Source organism: Dipodomys ordii, unplaced genomic scaffold (genome assembly GCF_000151885.1).
Source record: "Dipodomys ordii isolate 6190 unplaced genomic scaffold, Dord_2.0 Scaffold135, whole genome shotgun sequence".
Classification (NCBI taxonomy): domain Eukaryota; kingdom Metazoa; phylum Chordata; class Mammalia; order Rodentia; family Heteromyidae; genus Dipodomys; species Dipodomys ordii.
Genome location: NW_012267351.1, coordinates 2,194,385 through 2,219,869, shown reverse-complemented (window position 1 = coordinate 2,219,869; position 25,485 = coordinate 2,194,385). Strand labels below are relative to the sequence as shown.

Sequence of the window (25,485 nt, the reverse complement as noted above, 5' to 3'; positions counted from 1 at the left end):
ATCTGTTTCACAGATAATTATGCTGTTTTAAAATACAAGCATTTAGGCGATGTGTTATGATAACCTCATTGTCTTAGGAAATCATCCAATAGTGTACCCAAACAGGGAGCAATCAAAGAATCAGTTTTAAGTGTTTCATCTGTTATTTTTCAAAACATACTGCTGCACAAACCCAGGCAGAAAATGCAGGATCAAGAATACCTACAGAGACTGGTACCTTTTGCATTCTGTTAAAAATTCATTTCTCTGTGATCTATTCCACCCCATTTCATTTGTCATGGATTTATGGAACCAGTAAGACCTAGGTTCCAAATCTAAATCCGTTACTTACTAGCTGAGGAACAGTGACAGGTTAACTAGAATCTGATCTTTTAAGTTTTGGTTATTTGTAAAAATTGAAATTTTAGCAGGGTCCAATGACTTACGTCTGTAGCTACTTGGAAGGCTGAGATAGAGAGGATCATGTTCAAGACCAACCTTGGTAAAAAGTGCTCACGACTGCATAACAACCAATAAAAAGGCTGGGTGTAGTGATTTGTCCCTGTTATCCTAGTTATGTGGCAAGAATAAATAGGAGGATCACAGTCCAGGTCAGCTAGGGCAAAAAGCACAAACATATTTGAAAAATAAGGAAAGTAAAAAAGAGCTGGAGGTGTGGCTTAAGTGATATTGCCTACCTAGCAAGTGCAAACTGTAAGTTCAAAGCTCAATACTGAATAAATAAATAAATAAAATTTATTTACGTCCAGTGCTGGGTCCTGAATTTTCAGGACCCTCATGTATGCTAGGCAAGTGCTCTACCACTGAGCCACATTCCCAGTCTGATCATTTTAACTCACAGTTATATCTGTAAAAAAAAAAAGCCTATGATAATTATTTTATTTTTGAGAACTTAAAACTACATTTCCTTTTTTTTTCCAAATCAAAGTCTATCGAGTTTGGTGCCTTCAGTTAATGGATGTGAAATTCCCCATACCCCCACCGCAGTCACAGTACACTGAGAAGAAGAGCAGATCAGTAACATTCCAGTGTTCTCAGAACGCAAAGAAACAGCAAGGGGTGCAAACGCCCAACAAATACGTCAAATCTACTGAAGAGAACTTGAAAATTCTCCTAAAGGAATCCCCACCCACTAAGAACAGATTCTATGAACAAGTGCATGATCAAAACAAATTCCAACAACAGACTGGATGATCAAAAGAATGTTCCCACTCTCTCAAATTCACCAAATCACTATTGACAAAAGGTTCCAAAAGCTTTTTGCAATCAGTAAGTACATAAAATGCAATTATAGGCAAGAATGATACATGTGAGTTCCTATTCCAGGAAATAGTTTTACTATTCAGGAGAAGAAAATTAGGGGTTTTCACAACTGCTTAATATTTCAGTATATTCATTATATCTAGTTATTCTTTCCTGTAATTAAAAGGTAAATGAGCAATAAAGATAGTAATAATAGCTCTAACACAACTTTCCAAGAGAACTGGCCACAGTGATCAAGTGGAACTACTTCAAAATTTAATACCATTGTTGAAGTCATTTATTTAGTGAAGATAAAGTAAAGCATAAAATATCTATGTAATTAGGAACCATTAAAAATTTTCAAAACAATTTTCAGAATCACTGGACTTCCATTTTTTTCAAATTGCATAAGAGGATGCTATCTCTGAGTTTTCATTTATTAAAGAGCTGAGAAAGACTTATTTGAAAATATGAAATGAGCCAGGTGCCGGTGGCTCATGCCTGTAATCCTAGCTACTCAGGAGGCTAACATGTGAGGATCTAGGTTCAAAGCCAGCCCGGGCAGGAAAGTCCATGAGACTCTTATCTCCAATAAAGCACTCAAAAACTGGAAGTGGATAGCCGGGCGCTGGTGGCTCACGCCTGTAATCCTAGCTACTCAGGAGGCTGAGATCTGAGGATCGCGGTTCAAAGCCAGCCCGGGGAAGGAGAGACCGTGAGACTCCTATCTCCAATAAACCACCAGAAAACTGGAAGTGGCACTGTAGCTCAAGTGGTAGAGCGCTCGCCTTGAGCTGAAGAGCTGAGGGACAGCGCCCAGGCCCAGAGTTCAGGCCCCACGACCGGACCCCCCTCCAAAAAAAAAGGCCCGAACTGATGCTTGGCTCAAGTGCTAGTGCACTAGCCTTGAGTAAAAGAAGCTCAGTGATAGCACCCAGGCCCTGATTTCAAATTTCAGGACTGGCATGCAGCACGCAGATACACACAACTAATTTTTCCCCCCTATATGGGCTTTTCTGTTGAGCCTAGAAATAATGAGTTTTCTTTATTTCTTGATAGGAAGCAGATATGGGATCTTTACCTCTATTACCTCAATAACTCAAGCACTTAGCAACATCCTAAATACCAAGGAAAACCATAAAGGGTTTAACAATTTGGTCTGGAATCTTACTGGGGCAGAATAACAATCACAGAAATATCAGTAAAACAGTATAGGAAGAATGTTTTGATATGTAGGGCAAGGAAGAGGGTACCCTAGTGGAAAGGGTCACTGGAGTTGGAATATAAATGGAACCCTTTAAAATTGTCCAAGCAGAAAGGATACAGGTGCAGAGACAACTTGCACAAGAACACAGAACAAATACTAAGTCCTTCTCTTGAACTCTTGAGAGAACTGATTAAGACAGCCAGTATAAGTGACAACACTGCACGGATGTAAGATGATTGATTCTGAGAAAAAGACTTCATCTGTAACGAGAAAAGGGAAAGGATTTTCTGGTATGAAGAAAATGTAAATATTTAAAGAGTTGTATTGTGAACTGATGAACAAATAAAATCCCTTTTCCATATTCCACCAGTCGGAAACTTTCCACGCTGGTTCATCTGATTTTCAGTAAGCCTTCATCTCTTAAAAACGCAAATATCCTACAAAGTAGCAGTCACCGTGCTATATATATGTGGGTTAACGGTTTCCTTCCTAGTCCTGAGAATCATCCATTTGCTGCAGGCTGGAAGTCTCTCAGTGCAGATGGGTGGGGGGTGGAGGATAAGAAGCAAGAACTTGGGAAAGCATTCTGCAGTGAGAGTCAAGACGTGTGGTTATCTTTGCCCCAGGCACATGGTGCAACTGCTCTGATACACCTTCCTGTCCCTAGCCTGTGTCTTGCTTCCTCCTGAAATGCCAGCACCACCAATCCTTTGCTCACTACCTTCTGATCCTTGGGATTCTGCTTAAATGTCTGCATCATGTCTTCCCTGCCTCCAAAGACTGAGCTGGGTACTTTTCCCAAGTTGCCATGGCACCCTAAGATTCCATCCGTCTTGGCATTTATTGTACTGCATTAGTAACTGGCTGTTTATTTCTGAATCTTTCCTTGTAGAATGTGAAATACAGCATCACCTCCAACATGTCTGGCACATGCTTAATATACTTGATAAAGTGAGGAAGGGAAGAGTGATGGAGGTAAACAAAAACTGACATAAAAAAAAAAAAAGAAGTTGCCAGGCGTTGGGGCTAAAGTCTGTATGCAATCTTAGCTCTTGGGAGGTGGAAATCAGAAAACTGAGGTTTGAGGCCACCCTGAGCAAAAAGAAGGTCACAAGACTTCATCTCAGGAATGGCTGGGCGCAGTGGCCTATCCTGGACATCTCCAGTGGCACAGGGAAGCACAGCTAGGTGGATTGCAGCCCAGGTTGTCCTGGGCAAAAAGTAAGACCCTACTTCAAAAATAATCTAGGTGGCCGGGCATCAGTGGCTCACGCCTGTAATCCTAGCTATTCAGAAGGCTCAGAGAGGAGGATCACCGTTGAAAGCCAGCCCAGGCAGGTACATCTCAGAGACTCTTATCTCCAACAAACCACCAGAAAACCGGAAGTGGTGCTGTGGGGCTCAATTGGTAGAGCGCTTGCCTTGAACTCAGGGACAGCGCCCAGGCCTAGAGTTCAAGACCCGCCCCAACACACAAAAAAGGCAAAAAGGGATTGGAGGCACAGCTTAAATGGTAGAGTGCCTACCTAGCAAGTGTGAGGCTGAGTTCAATTCCAGTACTACCAGGAAATTCCAGTACTACCAGGAATACAAACAAACAAAAGCGGGCCAAACACAGTGGTGCTCGCTTGTGATTCCAGCACTGGGGATGCTGAGGCAGAAGAATCATGAGTTCGAGGCTGGCTTAGGCTAAATAGTGAAACCCTGTCTTAAGAACTGTACTGTCAGTTAACTTGGGAAGTGAAGATAGGAGGATCACGGTTCAAGGCTAGTCAGGTAAACACACAGACATGGTGGCTCACCTCTGTAATCCTAGCTATATGGAAGTATTGAAAGACTGAGATATGAGGACCAAGCAAGATAGCTGAAAAAAAATAATGAAAGCAAAACGTTCTGGGCATAATTCAAATAGTACAGCACCAACATATCAAGCACAAGGCCCTGGGTTCAGACACTAGAAAAGATCCCCCCTCTTGCCAAATGTAGTAATGTCCTGACTAGGTAACATTTTGTCAGTTGGCTCCAACAAAACAAAAAGAGAAGTAAGACTAATTCTTACAGATTTCAGATATTTCATTGTCAGATAAATTGTCAATTTTTGCTTTTCTATTCCTGAAATAGATTATAATCTCTTTAATCTTTAAATTTCCTGCTTCTGTTATATCTTTCCTTCCCTCCTTCTCTCTCCTCCCTCCTTCCCTTTCCTCCCTTCTCTCTCCTCCCTCCTTCCCTCCCCTCCCTCCCTCCCTCCCTTCTGCCTGCCTGCCTGCCTGCCTTCCTTCCTTCCTTCCTTCCTTCCTTCCTTCCCTCCCTCCCTCCCTCCTTCCCTCCCTCCCTCCCTCCCTTCCTTCCTGCTAGTCCTGAGGCTTGAACTTAGGGCCTAGGCACTGTCCCTGACCTTTCTGTGCTAAAGACTAGTGTTCTACCACTTGAGTCACAGTTCCACTTCCTCTCGCAGCTTGTGTGTGTGTGTGTGTGCGTGTGTGTGTGTGTGTGAGAGAGAGAGAGAGAGAGAGAGAGAGAGAGAGAGAGATTAATTAGAGATAAGAGTCCATGGACTTTCCTACCTGAGCTGGCTTTGAACAGTTATCCTCAGGTCTCAGTTTCCTGAATAACCAGGATTATAGGCATGAGCCACTGACCCCTGGCTTTCCCTATTTTCTTATTGCTAAGTTCTAATTGTATGATTAAGGGGAAATATATATATATATATATGTGACACTGGGATTTGAACTCAAGGCCTTAAGCTTGCCAGGTAGGTGACCTACCAATTGTGCCACATCTCCAACCCTATTTTCTTTTTATGCCCAGTCTGGCCTGGACCTTGATCTTCCTATTTATGCCTCCTGAGTAACTGGGGGTGACAGGTATATACTAGTCTGGCCTCAAAAATCCTCCCATTCTCAGCTTTTCAAAAGGCCCCCACTTGATGAACTCCTATCACCACAAGCTGAAAAAAATACAATTTGTTATTTTTGTTCTGAGTTTTTTTTTGTATTTGATTTCTATTTAGAGACAGGGGCTTTCATGTCGCCCAGGCTGACCTAGCACTCAGGAGGACCCTGCCTCAGGACACCACGTGCTAGGATTACAAGTATGGGGCACCAAGCCCACCTGTTCCTCTTTTCTTAATTTTAGTTTTTAGTATTCAGCTACTGAACTTGTGACTAGCTTTCATACCTTTATCCCCTTCTACAGATTCCTAATTTACATCTAAGACCTATTTATTACTTATCTTCAATGAGTGTTTAGTCTTATTAAAAATGTTTTACATTTTTCTCTTAAAGCAAACTGAATGCTGAGTCCCAGCTTTCTCTTAACTTTGTACCAGCAGTCCTGTCTCACTTATGACAGGGACGTGTGAGCTGCAGGAAGAACATCACCGTGTGTACTTAGGCAAAGGAAGGCTATGAACCATGACTCTAGATAATAACTTTATGGGAACACCCACAGTTGACTGAAATGTCATGACTAAACTTTTATCCCTTCCATGTTTTCTACCCCTCCCTTCTTTTGCTTCCCTCCCCCAGTCCAACTCTGGAGTCTATACTCTTAATTTCTCAAAGAAACCATCTAGGAAAGGAGGAATGGAAGGGAGTGGTATAGGCAAGTTTTAGCAAATCACTCAATTTGTCTAATTTATCTATTTGTGGTTGCTTTGTCCCACTTTTTAGGCAAGGTCATAGAAATACAAGTTAGTAAGCAGAGGGAGTGTGGCCTATACAGCTTGCAAATGGTAGGTTAAATTAATAAACCCAAACCTGCCTGGCCACCCTGGGGGTAGGGGCTACAAAAGAATAAGGAAGTAAGGACAAGATCTGGTGGCACAACCTTACAGGAAACAGAAAGAAGGTCCGTCAATCTGAAAGCCATTTTATTCTCACTAACCCAAGGCCAAGCTCTGTAACAAGGGAGGTGGCCAAAGGGTAGATATGGAGTAAGTTCCTGCCTTCCCCGTGGCACATCTATCCATGTGCTGCTCTCGTTCTCGGTCACATTTCTCTTCCAATAAACTTCTCTATCATCGTGACTTATGTTTACATCTCTCCTGAGTTTTTCCCTTGCCAGACCAAGGATGGAGGTTGTTTAGCTGACATGTACTTTGGTGGGATTGGCTGTTCAGGTTACAATTGGATAAAGTGGAAAGTTGAGAGCTGCCTATCAGTGCCAGTTTATTAAACAAGAAAAACAAAAAACAGAATTCTTTTGTTTTTTGCAGTGCTGCAAGTGAACCCACTCCTCAGCTATGTTAGGCAAGAGCTCTACTAATGAACTAAACCCCTAGTCCCAGAAATCTTAGGCAACTTCAGGCATCTACAGAGCACTGGCGTATACCCATATGCTATACATGACAGCTACTGAGCTGCAGTACTCCAAGTGTTTGGGGTAGTCAGGTGCCCTAAGATGAGCCACACAGTAGTGAAATTTTTCTTATACACCTGAACAGCCTCCCATTGATCTGAATAAAGAAACATGTAACTATGGTTGTTGCTAGCAGTGTCTTATGACAAAGAGGGGCAATCTCAGAACGAAACTGAAGCTACAGATGGCGAAAATAGACTGAAAGCTACTAGACCCTCAGTAATACTTCTGAGGTGCCCAACCTCGGAGCCCAAAGTACAGCCCTCCCTTTGAACTTCAGTTGGAGCACTAAGAAATTCCCTACACTGGGGCTTTAGACTTCTGAGTAAAACTCTTAATTCATTGGCACACATGACAACATAAGCCCACCAAAAAGTTCAAACCTAGGAAGAAAGCTTCCATGTACAAGTGGAAGACGGGAAGCCATCTTTATTTTGACTATACTCTGAAAGTTCTAGCTTTATCAATGTAGGGGGACAATATCTGCAAATCTGTAATCAAACAGAACCATGGTTAAGCAGCTGTTACAAGCCAGGGGCTGGTGGCTCAAGCCTCTAATCCTAACTACTCAGAAGACTGAGATCTGAGGGTCACAGTTGTTCAAAAAGTCTGCCTGGGCAGGTAAGTCTGTGACTCTTATCTCCAATTAACTACCAGAAAACAGAAAGTGGAGGTATGGCTTAAAGTGGTAGAGCATTAGCCTTAAGCAAAAGAGTTCAGGGACAGTGCCTAGGCCCTTAAATTCAAGGCCCACAACTGACACACACAAAAAAAGGAAATTGTTGAAGACCTGGAAAAATGCTTGTAATTACAGTTACTAGAATCACCAGTAGATTTGGCTATTCGATAACCTGATAATGTCACAAATATTTTAAACATTTTAAATACTGCTCCATTACACTGGGTTTCTTCTTTTAATCCTATATAATTTTTATACTTAGCACTACACTAAAAAGCAGCTCACCTACCATCCCTTCCCTCCCACCTCCACAACTGGTAGGGGAAAAACAAAGGAGGGGGCAACAATGCTTGATAAGAAATGTACTAGGCTGGGCGCTGGTGGCTCACACCTGTAATCCTAGCTACTCAGGAGGCTGAGATGTGAGGATTGCAGTTCAAAGCCAGCCTGGGCAGGAAAGTCCTTGAGACTTTTATCTCCAATAAACCATTAGAAAACTGGACGTGGCGCTGTGGCTCAAGCGGTAGAGTGCTCACCTTGAGCTGAAGAGCTGAGGGACAGTGCCCAAGCCCAGAGTTCAAGCCCCATGACCGACAAAAAAAAAAAGAAATGTACTTATTACCTTGCTCATGTAACTATAACCCCTCTGTTCAGCATTTTCACAATAAAAAAAATTAAAAAAAATAAAAAGCAGCTCACATGTTTAACCAAACTGCAACAGGAGTCTCCACTGCCAAGTGCTCTCCTTTATCCTATTTTTTTCTATGTGTTATTTTGTTCCTTCCTACCTTTGAATGCATTGGCCAGATATACTTTATTCCCCTTCCTTTTCCTCCATATATGTATATTCAATTTCTATTACTTAATATTAATATGTAGTACATTTATTTTCCTCTTGAATAATCCAAGACTCTTAAAATCTCTATTGGTTTCTGCTATAACAAAGAACTAAAAGCTTTGTAAACAATAGCAATTTCTCTCAGCTCTGAAAACCAGAACCAGAAGTGAAAAATCAAGGGTCGGCAGAGCCATATTTCATATACAGTCGTCCCTCGCTATATCATGGTTCACTTATTGTGGTTTCACTGTATTGAAGCTTTTTTAAAAAAATTATGTTAATAGTGATCCCTCACCTATCACGGGAGTTACTTCCCTGCAATAGGCAAAAATCTGCAAAGTATCAGTAAGTGAACTGAGATACAGTGAGAGACAACTATCTAAGCATGGGATTCTCTGGAATGTAATTCCTATGATAGGTAGGGATCACTGAATATATAAAGACCTAGCCAAACATGGTGGCATACACTTGTAGTCCCAATTATTAGAGAGGCAGAGGTATAGGACTATTAGTTTCAGGCCAGCCCAGGCAAAAACATGAGGACCACTCCCTCCCCCCCCCCCACTGCTTCTCATCTCAATCATTAAGCAGGGCATGAGAGTGCTTGTCTCTGTAAGACCAATTATTCAGGAGATGTAAGTATATGGACCATAGTCCGGGTGGCCCAGGGCAAAAAAAAAAAAAAAAAAAAGTGAGACCCTTAAAAAAATAAAGCAAGGGTTTAATTGGTGGTATGGAAACCTAGCAAGCCCAGACCCTGAGGTTCAAAAGTCCCAACTACTATTAAAAACACTTTTTTTTTTATCATGAAGAGCTAGTATGTACAATTGTAGAGATGAACAAAGTCTCAAGATCTAGAAGGTAGGCAAGCTGGAGATGGAGGAGGAGGAGCAAACCAAGAACAGCTGATGTTTCAGAATGAAGGCAGGTAAAAGTCAACGCCCCCATCTGAAGGCAGGCTAGAGAGCTAGAGCAATTCTCTCTTACTAGGGGTGGGTGTAGATCGCCTTGTTGCATTCAGGCCTGTAACTGAATGGATGAGGTCCACTTGAGTGGGTGGGGGGGAAGATCTATTTTACTCAGTCTGCCAATTCAAATGTTACTCTCATCCAAGCATGCTCACAGAAATGCTAGAGTAATAATATATAACCAAGTATGTTGGCATCCAGCACCTGGCAGGTTGATATAGAATGGACCATCATCACCGTCTTCTTCCTTAGTCTACATCTTTTAGAAAGTATTGCAATGAGGATCTCCTGGGTTAAACTTATATTTTCATATCTTTCTTCTGTTCTCCTTCTTCAATGATAGGTTAAATTAAATAGAGTACATTTTTTGAGTGCTTCAAAACTATAGTTCTACTATTCTCTGGTTTCTTCAAGAAAGAATATACAAAGTATCTTGTGTATGATCTCAAGTGTTACTCTATTCACCTTTTGTTTTTGAATCTAATATTTAAAAAGATACATGTTTCTTAAGGGTTTTTTTCCTAATTGGTAATTTTTACTTTTTGTCAAATTCTAAAGAAACAAACTCTCAAAAAGAAATTATCCCCTCACATCAATCAACAGTGCAAGGAGTCATACATTGATAGCCTAACTGTCAGCAAACTTAATTGTCAATAGCTATCCATTATCATTTGTCTTCTATACTTAGTTACTGCTGTACATCTCAAATGGATTTTGATTATTTTTCACATCCCTAGAACTCAAATATATCTGTTGGATGTTCTCCATGACATAATAAAAAGCATCTGAAGAGCAATTTTAAATGATGGCAAATACAAATCACTTCGTATGGAAAGTTACATTCAAAAATAATTTCTATTACAATTGATACAGCAACTACTTCATGCAAGAGAGAGGCTATAAATCAAAGTAAGTAAAAATTACAGCTCAGTCCTCAAACAAAACTGGCATCATAGCACAACAGAGTATATATCATACAACCCACCTCATTTCCCACTGCACAAAAGGGCTTCAGCACTGAGACCAACCCACAGAGCCTCTCCTCACCGGGCTCAGTCATGCTTTCCTCCCACTTCTCTGCCTGCTCTTACTCACTTTTCACAGCTAGTCCCTTAGCCAGAGGTGTGAACTAAGGTTCTGCCCGCAGTCCTTTTTTTTCAATGAGCTCTATCATCCACACCCCTGGCTTCAACGATCACCTTTATGAAGATTATGTCTACATCTAAACTCTCTTGAGCTTCAGTCTTGAACAGGGAAGGCTGCTAGATGTTTCTCTCTACAAATGCTGAGCACCTCATCCCCTCAAATGAGATCTTCCTGGGTTGAAGTCACAGCTGGCATCACAGATAAAGCGAAGCTACTGACTCAATGTTGTTGATACACACAGGAATGCACAAGAATATAGAACAAAGCTGGGTGCCAGTGGCTCACGCCTGTAATCCTAGCTACTCAAAGGCTGAGATCTGCCAGCACGGGCAGATAAGTCCATCAGACTCTTATCTCCAATCAACTACTAGAAAATCAGAAGTGGCACTGTGGCTCAAGTGGTAGAACACTTGTCTTGAGCTGAGGGACAGTGCCCAAGCCCAGAGTTCAAGCCCCACGACCAGAAAAAAAAAAAAAAAAAGAATATAGAACAAGCCAGGCCTAGTGATACACGCCTGTAACACCACCACTAGGAAGGCTTAGGAAGGAGATTTGTTGAATTCAACATTAGCCTAATGCTACACAATGAGAGCCTTATGCAAAAATCAAAACAACAGTCCACAGTAAACGGATGATGCAGTGATGTGTACCTGGGGTTCCAGATATTCTGAGTCGCGCTCAAGCAGGAGGATCATTTGAACCCAGTTTACAGCTATCCTGTGCAACCCAGAATCCAGAGTAGTGTCTGAAAGCATTCTTAATTCTTGGGCAGAAGAGTAAAGGATATGACAGCACCGCTCTTTTTACTTAATTCTTTCTTCAAGCATTGGCACTTATGTATAGTACTAAGGATTCTGACACAAAAGCACTGACAGTGATTAAGCTCAGAAGACTAGAATGACACCAGGAAGAAACCTGCCAATGCAGGCTCGGTCTGTTTCTTCCCACCTCCTGTCCACCATGAGGTGAATCATTATCATCTACTACACATGTCCTGCCCCAATATTTTGGTCTCACACTGGGCCCCAAACAATGAGGCTAGCTAATCATGGTCTAAAACATTAGTGAAAATAAATCCTTCCTCTGTAAGTTTTTTTTTACCCTCCCTTGATTTTTCTCAGGTGTTTGTCTCAGAGACAAAAGGTGTGGTCAACGTTACTATTACCATCATATCATGCCTTTCCATCCAATCACATTTCTAGACAGTTGTCCGTTCTTGTTCTTGTTCAAACATAGGCATAAAGTTTTCACTGGTTTTCATTTCTGAAGGTTTCTTCTGGGTCACACACAACTCTGACTAACCTGTCTTGTTACAGGAATGTTGGCCATGACTCTTAGGATGAAGAAGGTACCACACCTTCCCCCATTACACCATATACCTAATGAAATGTGTTTATGTTTATCAGAAGACACGTACAACAATATAACCACACCTGAGGGGGGGGAATGATGGGGACTGAACCTCATGTTAAGCACATGCTCCACACTGGGCTATGCTCCTAGCCTCTGATTACATCATTTCAAAAATGGTTACTAAAAGAATAATTTGTAGACAATATGAAAGAGAAATCTCTAATACAAGGTGCCAGCACAGGTTCACTATGAATAGGTCAAATAATGACTCCCCCAAAGATGTCTATGTACTTTCTGTAGGACCTGTGAATAAGTTAACTCAAGGGTAAATAAGGCTGACAATCGGCTGACTTTATGATAAAGAGATTATCCTGGATTATCCATATAGATTCAATCACAGTGTCTTTTAAATGTGGGAAAAAAAGGTAGAAGTTCAAGTCAGGGAGAAATTTGAAGATGGAGCCAGGAATTCAAGGCTGCCTCCAAAAGCAATACAAACATAGCAGCACCTTGAGTTTAGCCCAAAGATTCATTTCAAGCTTCTGACTGCTATAATTGTATGAAAATAATTTATGCTTTAAGCCTCCTGGTTTGTGGTTACTTGTAACTTGTTAGTTATGTAACTATGTACTGTAGTTAAAAGAGACACTTCTTTTCCTTCCTTGTCATGATTCCTGGTTAATAAAATCTTCCCCGCCCCCCCCCACATTTATGTTTTTTATGATGTCATAGGGCAAAGAAATAGACTCTAAATGCACAACTGATAAAGTGAACTTAGGAAGCTATGTGAAATGCTCCCAAGCAAGAGCACAGGTGACTGGAATGTTAACATTACAAGGATTTGTCCCTCAGACTTTCAGAACTTTAACAAAAAATCAATTCCTAGAGCAAAGATTGTATTATTACTTTTTTATTTTTAGTTTTTGTCTGTCGTGGGGCCTGAACTCTGAGTCTGGGCACTGGGCACTGTCCCTCAGCTCTTTAGCTCAAGGCTAATGCTCTACCACTTGAGCCACAGCACCAATTCCGGCTTTTTCTGCTTATGTGGTGCTGAGGAATTGAACCCAGGGCCTCAGGCATGCAAGGCAAGCACTCTACCACTGAGCCACCTTCCCAGCCCTATTATTATTTCTTGAGACAGGGCCTAGCTATGCTAGCCAGGAGGGCCTGGGATTCATGATCTTCTTGCTTCAGCCTCCCAAGTAATGGGATCGCAGCCCTGTGTCACCATACTAGAGCAAAAATTCTCAACTCTGGATATGTGGGAAAACTGGGGCTTCAACTACCTAAACTTCCTAAAACCTGACATGAGTTTTGTGCATACTACATCCATATGTATTTTCCACAATTTTCATGAAAATCTTAAAGGGCATCAATACAACTCCAAAAGTTTAACAAATACGACCTTGTTGCAGGTGAAGATGAAGAAAGTTATATTCTTGACATTTACTAATCATACAAGCTTACTAGAAAAAGGAAGACTGGATGACAAATTGGGATTCAAAAGGTATCTTAGCTGGTGCCAGTGGCTCACGCCTATAATCCTAGCTATTCAGGAGTCTGAGATCTGAGGATCGCAGTTCAAAGCCAGCCTGGACAAGAAAGTTTGTGAGACTCTTATCTCCAATTAATCACAGAAAAAGCTGGAAGTGCTGCTGTGGCTCAAGTGGAAGAGTGCTACTAGCTGTGAGCAAAAAGAGCTCAGGGACAGTGCCCGGGCACAGAGGTCAAAGCCCAGGACTGGCAAAAAAAAAAAAAAAGGAAAGAAAGAAAAAGAATAAGAAAAAGAAAAGTATTTTAACAGGCAGGCTTGAGTGAACAAGATGAATCTAGCAAAGATAAAAATCACATGGCTTAGGAGGAGACTCTATGGAAAAAGACTGAAGGATAAACTCGGTATGAGTCAGTGATCAGGATTACCAAAATAGCTTGTGGAACTTTAGGCAGTTGTCCAGAAAGATGGAAACAGTCCTGCTGTCTTCTGCACTGGCAAAACCAAACTCTATAATATAGACTAGGTTTAAATTTGGCTTTCCTATTTTATTATTTATTAGTTTCTTTTAGCTGCCATAGCAAATTGTCACAAACTTGATGGTTCAAGACAACAGGCATCTGATGTCTCCGTTCTGGAAGCCAGGCATCTGAGATAAAGGTGTTAGCAAGGCTGGATCCTTCTGGAAGCTGTGAGGAAAAACCACATCATGCCTCTTTCCCAGTTTCTGGTGGCCACTGGCAATCGTTGGTGCTCCCATCTCTGACTGGCTCTTTCCTATGGCTTTCTTCTCTGTGTGTATTTCTGTATCCTCCCCTCTTATGGAGACACTCACTTATCTTTGGAATTAGGGCTTAAGTAAACCATTATGGTGTCCTCTTGACTCTTGAGAGCTTGCTTGGAGGTTCTAGCAGGGGAGTGCTGCTACTGGTCCTCCTCTATTGGGGATGGTCGTCCTCTTCAACTGAGCGTGTAGCTTCAGGAGGGACACACATGGAGCAGTGGGTGAGGGAGGAAGGGGTCACCCACCTAGCTAGCCAGATCAGCCAAATCAACCAAGGCAATCAATGGGGTGACAGATGTTGGCAGCCAGATTGCCCTTACATCCTCCTCTTAACAACATCTGCAAAGATGTTCTTCCAACTAAAGATACAACAATGTGAGGTTCTAGACAGACACAAATTGTATAGAACCCTATTCAATCCACATTCAGGTTTTCATATTAAAATAGCTGATTTTATATTAAAATAGTTCATATTAAAAACAGTGTACATTCATTGCTCCCAGCCATTATTTCCTGGCTTGTCAACTTTGGACAACATTTGTGCATTTATGTCATAAGTCAGGATTCTTATTCTTCTGCATCTCCTCTTTCTTGATTTGATTATTTCATTATTTTTCTATACGGTGAAATTTTAGGTACAGAATACCTCCTAAGTCCTCACCCTGTACAACAATATACCGGATTATTCAGTTGTCCCTAACATCTTTTTTCTCTCTTCTGTTTTTCCACCTTTGCCACCTTTATTTGCATTTCCTCTTCCTTCTTCTCTTTTTACTTTTTGGTAGTATGAAGTTGGAACTCCTTGTGCAGTACACCGACACATTCCCAGTTATTTTTTATTTTAATTACTTTATTGTTGTCTTATGGGTGATATACAACGGGGGTTACCTTTACATATGACAGGTAATAAGTATATTTCCTTCCTTTTGCATAGTATCATCTGTTCCCTCATTCTCTCCCATTCCCTCCCTCCTATCTCTGTCCACAAGTTGTGTGGTTCAGTGTCCGGTGCAGCCAGTGAGTTCTGCTGCTGCACGTTTCCACCCATTTCCCACTAATTCTGTGCCCCCCCTTCCCTCAGACATGCGTGTGAATACACTGTGTATGAGGTAAAGAATACAGAGTCATCTGAAAACGAAAAGACAAATTAAGAAAAGGCCCTTGCTTCCTTATCTTTGAAGTCTGTTTCAGTATGTATATTATTTTATATACACACGAAGAAGCACCTGATATTACAAGTTGGTGATTTTTCTCCTAGACTATCCCCTTTTGGTCTCACTGTATATAGGTGTCTAGAATACTGTATAATTTGATATTTGTATACTCTTAAGGCTAATGCTATTGACATTCTTCTCTGAATTAAGCCTCCTATGCTTTAAATAACTTAATTCTAAACAGTGAGAACCAAGAAAGCAAAAGCAACTGTTCAGTCATCACCATATAAATATTACTCACAAAAGAAAGTCTGTGGTAGGATTCCATTTCCTTCTTCAAGATTCATGGCTTGCTCAAAATCACACCACGTTTTAGCTTGTTTTACATTTGGTTCAATAAGTCTTGGTCCTGATGTTCCTTCTATTGCAAATATATTGTGTCCACTTTCCTACTCACTCTAACCTTCATTCTGCTTTTCTTGAAAGTAGAGAATACACTCAGGAAAATAAAGGGCTGGGGGAGGGGGTGAGGTGATAACAGCTCACTGACAGAGCACTTGCCTAACATAACAGGTACATGGCCCCGGGCTTGATGCTCAGTGCTGGTATGGGAGGGGAAGATGAACCTGTAGGCTCTTATTCCTGGTTATTCTCTTGAGATAACACCAGTCTCCCTATCTTTTCCTCATGAAGATTTATTCTCTTTCTGCAATGAAAACATTCTAGTACACACTAGCCTGGCATACACTTTAGCACTAAGCTACATATCTAGACCTATAGTAAGTTAAAAAAAATGAGAAATGAAATTAGAAAATAGAACAAGGATTGGGGGAGGCTCAAGTTGTAGACAGCCTGCTTGACAAGTACAGGCCATGAGTTCAACAACCAGTGCTGTCAAAAAGAGGGGGGAAAGGTGTCACTGGCTATCTAATCAATATCCCACCATCTTTAGTTTTACACTGAGCTCTTGTCCACTGTAAACAAACATACTTACTGTTGCAGTGCATACAGAGCTTTTTACAATACTCCCCTTTTATGGCTGTGTAACATTCCACTGAGTGGATATATCATAATTTATTAAACCCACTTGGGAAGCAATACAAAGAAGTGGTTAAAGCCTGGGCACTGCCATCAGACAGGCCTACATCAAGTCCCAGCTCTGCTGAATCCCCAAGGCCACACAGTGAGTTACCTCACTCACTTTAACTCAACCAACACTAATTGCTGAGCACTACCCTACTGTGTTCCAAATACCACATTAATCACTGAATATACCAGAGTGGACACAGGAGACAGGATCCCTGCCCTCAGAAACAAAGAAAGCAGATATATAATTTCCAATTATGTTAAGTGCTATAAAGAAAAAACACACCAAATGAAAGACTGGAGTGCTCTGAATTCCCAAGCACCATATGAGGAGAATAGTACCACCTAAAGCTGCTTGAGTTTTAAATATAATCCCTGTTAAAATACCGAGCTTCATTCTTGATAAACAGTGTGTACTAAATGTGTCTTAACTACATTACTGATTGGGACAAAGTGAAAGTACAAAAATATATTCATATTTGGTATTTTTCTTTTTTTTCTTTCATATTTTCTCTTCTTTTTTTCGGTCAATATAAATCCAACATATTTCCAAGGCTGAGTTTACTGTAAAAAGTGTGATCTAGGTCTTTTGTGTTTGGTGTATCCATTTCTCTCCTAATGTTTATGTTTTCTTTTATCTCATCGAACATACTGTGTATATTTATAAGAGCCCATTTAACATCCTTAATTCTGCCGTCTGTGCCTTTGGAGGACCTTGTTCTTGTTTCTCTGACTGTAGGTCATATTTTCCTGTTTCTTTGTAGGCCTAGTAATTTTGGATTAGATGTCAGTTTCAGATTTTATGATTTTTATCAGATTCTCTCAACGATAGCTTTTAAGCATCACCAGGGGGAATCCGACAGGTGTTGCTCCAGGAGATATCTGGCTTCACTCCATGCCCTGTGCACTAAAAGGTCTTTCTATTTTGATTAGTGAGAAGAACATGAACTATTATAGGTCTCCTGTCCTGCTAATTTTGTCCCAGCCTCCAGTCACTTCTTCATGAGATGTGCAGATCGGCACTAACCCACACTTCAGGAGACTCACTTCTGCAGGAATCTAGAGCTGCTTTCTTTGCCACCCCATCCTCTCCAGATACTGGTACTACCTCAGCCTCCTGCAGCTTTGAGCCATCTTGTCAACTCAGAATCTGACTACCTGCAGCCGGGCACCGGTGGCTCACGCCTGTTAATCCTAGCTACTCAGAAGGCTGAGCTCTTGGATTGCAGTTCAAAGCCAGCCGGGACAGGAAAATCCATGAGACTCTTATCTCCAATAAACCACTAGAAAACTGGATGTGACGCCGTGACTCAAGCAGTAGAGTGCTCGCCTTGAGCTGAAGTGCGAAGGGACAGCGCCCAAGCCCAGAGTTCAAGCCCCACGACCGACAAAAAAAAAAGAAGAAGAAGACTATCGGCTTCCTGGTGGCAAGGAGAAGGACAGTTTGTTTATTATTTCCCTTCTCTCAGGGATCACCATCTGTGAGCTCACTGACCTTTCTCTAAAAACTGCTGCTAATGCTGTTGTCAGGTTTTCTAGACTAGTTAAAGTGGGAAGGTAAGGCGGTGCCTGTTACTTTATTGTGGTACAAGCAGCAGTTCTCATGTTTAAGTTCAAATTCCACTTTTTCCATGAGGGCTTTCTAGACTTCAAGTGCAAGTCATTTCTTCTAATTTTTCTCGTCTCTACACCATATACAATCTAGACAAGAACTGAAACCACATAATATACTCTCTATCACTGCCTTCTCCACCCACACATAGCATCCTAAGATGCTTGCCAGCAGTTTTATCACCAAACCAAGAACCCAGGATTCAATGGGATCACATATTTGTGAACCTTGCTAATGCCAAGCAGTCTTAGGTGCACAACTAAAATAAAGACATGGTCCAGTTCAGTTTGAGACAATTTAGAAATCATCCATAATATAGCCTTTAATGGGAGAACAAAGCTATAATGAGCAGTTTGGATAAAAGCCACAACATCTATTATTTTTGCCCCACCAAATTTATTTATTTATTTATTTTTTGGTTGCTCATGTCCCTCAGCTCTTCAGCTCAAGGCAAGTGCTCTACCACTTGAGCTACGGCACCACTTCCAGTTTTCTGGTGTTTTATTGGAGATAGAGTCTCGCGGACTTTCCTGCCTGGTCTGGCTTTGAATTGTGATCCTCAGATCTCAGCCTCCTAAGTAGCTAGGATGACAGGCGTGAGCCACCGGCGCCCGGCTTACCAAATTTATTCTTAAAGAACCAAAAGGAAAATAGACTCTCAGTAGACACTTGTTACAACTCAACTTTTGATGGTAGAGCATGAAATGGGTAGAGCTGTAATCCAATAAAACTTTATGTTAGATCCCTGCCTTAGAACAATCCATTCTAAACTGCAAATTTTTAGAGTGACATGGATGCCCTCATTGTTCTATCCAGACAAGGTTGATCTTGTCAACAGAGGACCAAAAGACCTCTCAGGCAGCAAGTGCATACAGAATCTTTTGCACATGCACAGGCCTTGTGTAATACAAGCACAGATCAGGTTCTTCTTAAATGTTAAAAGTTCACTTGATATTTGAAGGTATGCTGTTTTATTCAAAATTGCCTCAAAAAAAAAAAGACAGCAATACTACTACAACTTAAGGAAAAGTGATGAATGTCTAGTACATAGAACAAATGTTAGTGTAGACAAACTTGTTTCATTTTGTAAACAGTTTGACTATAAACTTAGAAAAAAAAAAACTAGCCCAGAAGACTTCATTTATCCCATTCAGGTGGACATGACTCAAAATACCAGAATTCCTCTTTGTGAGGAAGTAATACGCAAATTATGCATGAGTACATACAAATTACTTTCTCTCTCAATCTACTACAGCAAAACTTAGGCAAGATCCTAGAAGATACAGAATTCCAAGATACAGAATTCCAAGTGTTCAGGAAATAAGAGCAAGAATTGACAAATGGGATTATATCAAAGTAGAAAGCCTCTGCACAGAAAAAAAATTATCAGAATCAAAATAACCTATAGAATAGGATAAAGTCTTTGCCAGCTAGCCATCAGATAAAGTATTAATATCCAAAAAATATAAAGAGCTCCAAAAGCTAAACACAGAATAAACTCCAAATAATAAATGGGCAAATCCATCCTCTAGTTCTCAAAAGTAAAATGGCAAAAAAATACATAAAGAAATGTTCAACTTAGTCATAAAGAAAATGTAAATCAAAATTATACTATAATTCCATTTCACCCCAATCATCAAGAAAACAGATAAACACTGGTAAGGAAAAGGGGAACGAAGACTTTGGTTGGTGGGAATATAAATGGATACACACATACATACATACACACACACACACAACTTCTTTCTTCTTCTCTAGTTATTTAGTTATGTCAACATTTGGTTTTTAGAGCCTCTAGCTACTTCTGAACTATTTTTATTAACATTCGGACTTTCTGCTCTCAAGATCATATGTACTTTTTCTCTAAGTTTTTTGAATTTTTTGATTTTGCCATTTTGAATTCTAATACCACATGACCCCATTTGCCCAAACTCCTGTGTTAATATTAGTCTTTTTCACTGTGTATTCCAGCTCATTAAAAGAATCACTACAAGGTTATCATCAGGATCAGGATCACAGGGCTGGGAGTATGGCTTAGTGGTAGAGTGCTTGCCAAGCATGCATGAAGCCCTGGGTTCGATTCCTCAGTACCACATAAACAGAAGTGCCACTGTGGCTAAAGTAGTAGAGTGCTAGCCTTGAGCAAAAGAAGCTCAGGGACAGTGCCCAGACCCTGAGTTCAAGCCCCAGGACTGGCAAAAAAAAAAAAAAAAAGTCTCTCAGGATCACTTTTTTCAAGCAACCTACCACTTGAGCCACACAACCCAGGGCTTCATGCATGCTAGGCAAGCATCCTACCATTAAGCCACATCCCGGCCCTTGGAGCTTTTATTAAAACCAAAAATCTAAGACTTGTTGTTGTTGTTGTTGTTATTGCTGACAGGCCTGGGGCTTGAACTCAGGGATCAGGCACTGTCCCTACGTTTTTTAGTTCAAGGGTAGTTCGCTACCACTTGAGCTACAGCTCCACTTATGGCTTTGGGGTGGTTAACTGGAGATAGAGTCTCAGACTTGTCTGCACAGGCTGTCTCTGAAGCATGATCCTCAGATCTCAGGCTCCGGGCAGCTACTCGATTACAGACATGTTCTACCAGGGCCTGGCCTAAGACTTACTTTTTTTTTTTTTTTACATTTTTATATATTTTATATATATAGTAAAAATGTTGTACAGAGGGGTTACAGTTACATGAGTAGGGTAATGAGTATATTTCGTAGCGAGCATTGTTGCCTCATACTCTGTTTTCCCCCTACCATCACTTCCCTCCCTACCTCCCAAAAGTGGAGGTACGATTCAAGTGGTAAAGTACCAGCCTTGAGTGAGAAAAGACAAGTCAGAACATGGGACCCTGAGTTCAAGCCTCTGTACTGGGGAGAGAGAGACAGACATAGACACAGAGACACAGAGACAGACAGACAGACAGAAAGACAGAGAAACAGAGACACAGACAGAGTTTCTTTATCGGCTTTGGATTATTCATCCATAAAACAAAAATGGGGGGCTGGGAAGATGGCTCAGTGATAGAGTGCTTGCCTTGCATGCATGAGGCCCTGGGTTCGATTCCTCAGCACCACATAAGCAGAAAAAGCCGGAAGTGGCGCTGTAGCTCAAGTGGTAGAGTGCTAGCCTTGAGCTGAAGAGCTGAGGGACAGTGCCCAGGCCCAGAGTTCAGGCCCCACAACTGGCAAAAAAAAATGGTGTCAGGTACCAATGGCTCATACCTGTAATCCTAGTTACACAGGAGGCTGAAATCTGAGGATTGTGATTCAAAGACAGATCAGGAAGGAAAGCCTGCCAGACTGTTATCTGCCATTAAACATCAAAAGGTCAGAAGTGGAGCTGTGACTTAAATAGTAAGAGTGCCTAACTTTAGCAGAAAAAGCTGAAGGATAGCATCCAGGCCCTGAGTTCAAGCCTCAGTACCACTAGGTACACACTATATAAATAAATAAATAAGCAAATAAGTAAATAAACATACGAGTGGTAGTAATGTCTCTGTCTCTTGCATCTGCAGCCAGGATTGGCCAAGATCACATGTACAAAGCAAGCTGAGCATGGTTCCAGCAAGCTGACCAGCCTCCATCGCTGGTTGCCTAAGACTTACTTTTAAAAACTTTCTTACTTTCCTACAGCCAAGGTGTCAGTAAAGGTTTATAATTTGGTAGGATTGTTTTCTAAGCTGTTCTACACCTAATCCAGAAAATTTCTGTACAAATGGCGGGTATCAAATTCTTCCCACCAGCATATCTGCATACATAATTACATCATCAACACAGGGCTTTCTCCTATCCCAACCCCCACTGTGGGCTCAAACAAAACGTTAGTGTGCACACAACATAAAGCACAGCAGCAATGTCTGCTCCTCAGTCCACACTAGCTGGTCTGCTCGTGCAGACTACAGTTTCAGTAAGCAGTAAGAAAACAACTATGATCTGTTCATAAATGCATTTCAAAACATCATTTAAAAAATGAATTCAGTTACAACATGAAATGCGTTTGTCCTGAACCAATGACTCTCAATTCACCAGTGCATTCTACTTAGTGGCTAAAATAAACTGTCCTCAAAAAGAGAGAACAAATACAATTATTCAGTAATTCACACAGGCCTAATTTTGTAGTTTACAGGTGCCTGAGAGTAGCATTGAAAAACAAGAAATGTTTCTAATTTCATAAATCAAACCTTAGATGTAAAATGAGCCATCAAGAAAATACTGGAAAAAATGGTAAAGTTCTTTTGTCTTCAGTTTGTTTCTATAAAACACTCTCTCAAAATGAAGTCTCAGTAATTTCACACCTATTGACCCCAGCTAATTTTGAGCCAGTTTTTGTTGTTGTTGTTTCTGTTTTTTTGGTTGTTTTTTTGTTGTTGGTGGTGATGGTGGCCACGGGGCTTGAACTCTGGGCCTGGGCACTGTCCCTAAGCTCTTCAGCTCAATGCAAGTGCTCTACCACTTGGGCCACAGCGCTACTTCCTCTCCATTTTTTTGTGGATATGTGTAATTTTATTTTACTTCATGTCAACACACAGTAAGGTTTCACATCAAATACACTAAAAATCCTCTTCAATTCAAAACTGTAAGAGCATTAAAGGCCATAATGAATACCATTTTTCTCTAAAAATATTAAATTTGAAAACTTACTATATCAGATTATAATGTAAAGTAACCAAATTATTCCTATGTCAAACCATTTTCTTAAACATGAATTTTAACAGATTTCTACACATTCTTGTTTTTAAAATTCATTCTTAAGTTCCTTCTGCACAAGCAGGGAACATGTTGGATTTTACATATACTCACAGGTTTAGAGACAACTTACAGGTAGACTAACATCAAAGACCAAAGTAAAATACCAGCCTCTGAAAGGTTTTTTCTTTAAATTGGTATTATTTAGTGACACTGCTTCTCTCTCTTTGCCAGTGCTCTGATCTGTGTGTTTGGCACCCTAGGATTTCTATCAGCATGTGCTGGATTTTGGAGACCACATGGCACTAAGCCAGACTCAAATTACATTTAGGATCCTATCTACACATAGGTGAGCAATTCTCCCATGATAGAGACATCAAATAACCTCTCCTTCCTACAGACTCAGGAAGTGGGGACAGAAACTCAAATCCTCTCACACTGCTTCACCAATGTGCTGCTTGTGACTGGTGTCTAAAACTCTACTCATTTCGGTGTTCAAACCTCTTGAGAATTCCAGAACCATTTAAATCCCTCAACAACCTGAGGAGGTTAAGTATTTCACTAGTCCATTTTACAGACAAGAAACTGAGGCCAAGAGGCAATGACACTAAGCCAGTGTCACATAATACATGTATAGCACAGGTCTGACTCGGAGCCTTTAATCTTACAAAGCTACTTGCCCAGTGGGAGGGCAACAGGGCTGACCTTCCGTCACACTCAGGACCCATCGGTTCTCAACACCTTTCCATTAGAACACCTGAAACAATCTTCCTCGTACATGGGAGCTCTGGTTTAGGGTAGGTCAAGCACTGGAATGCTTCTAAGGGAAGAATCTAAAAGGAGGGCAATGGAAGTGAGCTGTCTGGGGGAACCAAGTCCTGAACCACAGATTTCAAAACACTGTATGGGGCCCAGCTTACTCCACAACAGCTAGCTTCTCTCTTCCTCTTCCTTCCCTTCCATGTGACCCTTACAGAAGGTTCTCCCTCCCTACCAGAAAATAGGCTGGCATTGTTAGTGCCATAGTTTGGCAACGTTACGTGTCCCAACCACAGTGACTGGCACAGAACAGGCACGTAAATATTTATTGAATGAAGCAAAGGCAAAAGTTGTTTCTGGGGGGCAGGGAATGGGATAGTGAGAGGGGTGACACTGATTGCAAGACTGTGTAAACAGCTGTGGAGAGCTATTGGAATCCGCTCCTGAATAAGTTATTATTTTTTAAGTTGTTTCTATGGCCCAGCTGGATCCTTAACCCCGGGATTTTTAACCAAGATGAGGAATGTACCTGAAACACCTGATTAAGGTGTAAAAATGAACATTGGGGGATGGCTGGCTACATTAAAGCCTTAAGAGATTCTCCCCTTCTCCCCCTTCAAGATTGCCACAAAGAAGAAAACAGCTTAGCATGTTAGCTTACAAATACAGAACTCCTAGAAGCATGTTGTTTTTTTCTTTAATATTTTAGACTACAAAAACGAACACCATTACCTTATTTACACTGACTGATTGAAATCATGTTAAGATGAATAGCAGTTAAAAAACAAAAAACAAAAAGCCCTTCTCAGAATTCTCAGGGTAAGAGTGGGAGTGTGTAAAGTGTGTGTGTGTGTGTAAAGATAGCAGGCATTTTTCCAAAAGTTCAGGATGCCAAAACCCCAAATCACACCCCACAATCTGAGAAAACATTTCCTTCAAACCATGACCAACGTTTTAAGCAAATAGAAGTTTCACCCCAAATCACTCCCCCCTCCCACCCCCGTTCCCCAAACAGAGCCTGTGCATACAGAAAAACACGAAGATACTTCCAAACCGCTTCCAAGACAATTCTTGACAATTTCACCTACATCCCTTCTTGGTTGGCACCCGTGACTTGGGAAGATTGGGCTCTCCGATTCTTCAAAATGTGGAATCCCCCCTTCCCAGCTGCCCCCCCATCTCGTAACATTACACTAAAACTACTGGGGCTCAACAAGAGGCACCCCTCCATCCCCAATCCCCATTTACTATCCCTTAAGAAAAAAGGCATGGGTTTACATTAGGAATAAACAAACAAACAAACAAAAAAGAGGCGGTGTGTGTGTGGGGGGGGGTGTCATTCATCTTTGGGAGACCCAAAGGCAGCGTTAAATCTGCGATTTCCGGAAGAATTGAACAACAACAACAACAACAACAAAAGAAGGAGAAGAAGAAGAAAAAAAAAAAAGAAAACGTGACTCCAAAAGACAGGTTCAGATCTCACCCACCCTGGATTAGTTTTCTGCGCTCTGGCACCACCTCCTTTGTCTAAAGCGGTCCCTGGGAAACTCGCAGTTCAATGCCCTCCAGTAAACAAGCTACCTTAACTGCAAAGAAGAACGTCCTAAGTCTTTTGTTGTTGTTGTTGTTGTTTTCTTTTAAATTAAAGGGGATGGGGGGGGTGGGAACCTGTTAAAAAAAAAAAAAGCCTTTAGAGCTGCTTTCCCAGCGGTGAGCAAGGCCAGGCTCCACGCACCACCACCGATCCGTGGGCCCCTCGGCCGGTCGGCGCAGGGCAGGCGAACCCGGGCCCGGGACCCCGGACGGTGGGGCCCCGCCGCCCCCTGCCGCGCCCCTCCCACCCCCCCCCATCCCCGCCGGGGCTCCTCTCTGCTCCCTCACACCCCCCCCCACACCCCGTCCCCCAGCCCTCACCTCCGTGGATGGGCAGCGGCGCCAGCACCTGGCCGCGGACCTCGGCCTTGGGCGAGTCGAGCCCGTAGCGCCCGCGGTCGATGCGGAACGTGAGCGGGGCGCCGCGGCCGGGCTCCTGCACCGTCACGTTGATGAGCGCCGTGTAGTACTCCTGACTCGCGTTGTCCGCTCGCGCCGGCCACAGGCTGCAGCAGGTCAACAGGGCG

At 41.7% G+C, this 25,485-nt stretch overlaps 1 protein-coding gene across 1 annotated transcript in view; it reads right to left on the bottom strand.

The window, feature by feature from the left end:
* Rnf130 (ring finger protein 130) overlaps window positions 1-25,484 on the bottom strand; it is a gene marked incomplete at its 5' end in the record, with an annotated part of 87,648 nt that extends 62,164 nt beyond the window's left edge. The window contains one exon of the mRNA XM_013030883.1: window positions 25,280-25,484. Within this exon, the coding sequence (XP_012886337.1) occupies window positions 25,280-25,484 (205 nt within the window). The remainder of the gene's footprint in view (window positions 1-25,279) is intronic.
* Window position 25,485: the final 1 nt, after the last annotated feature.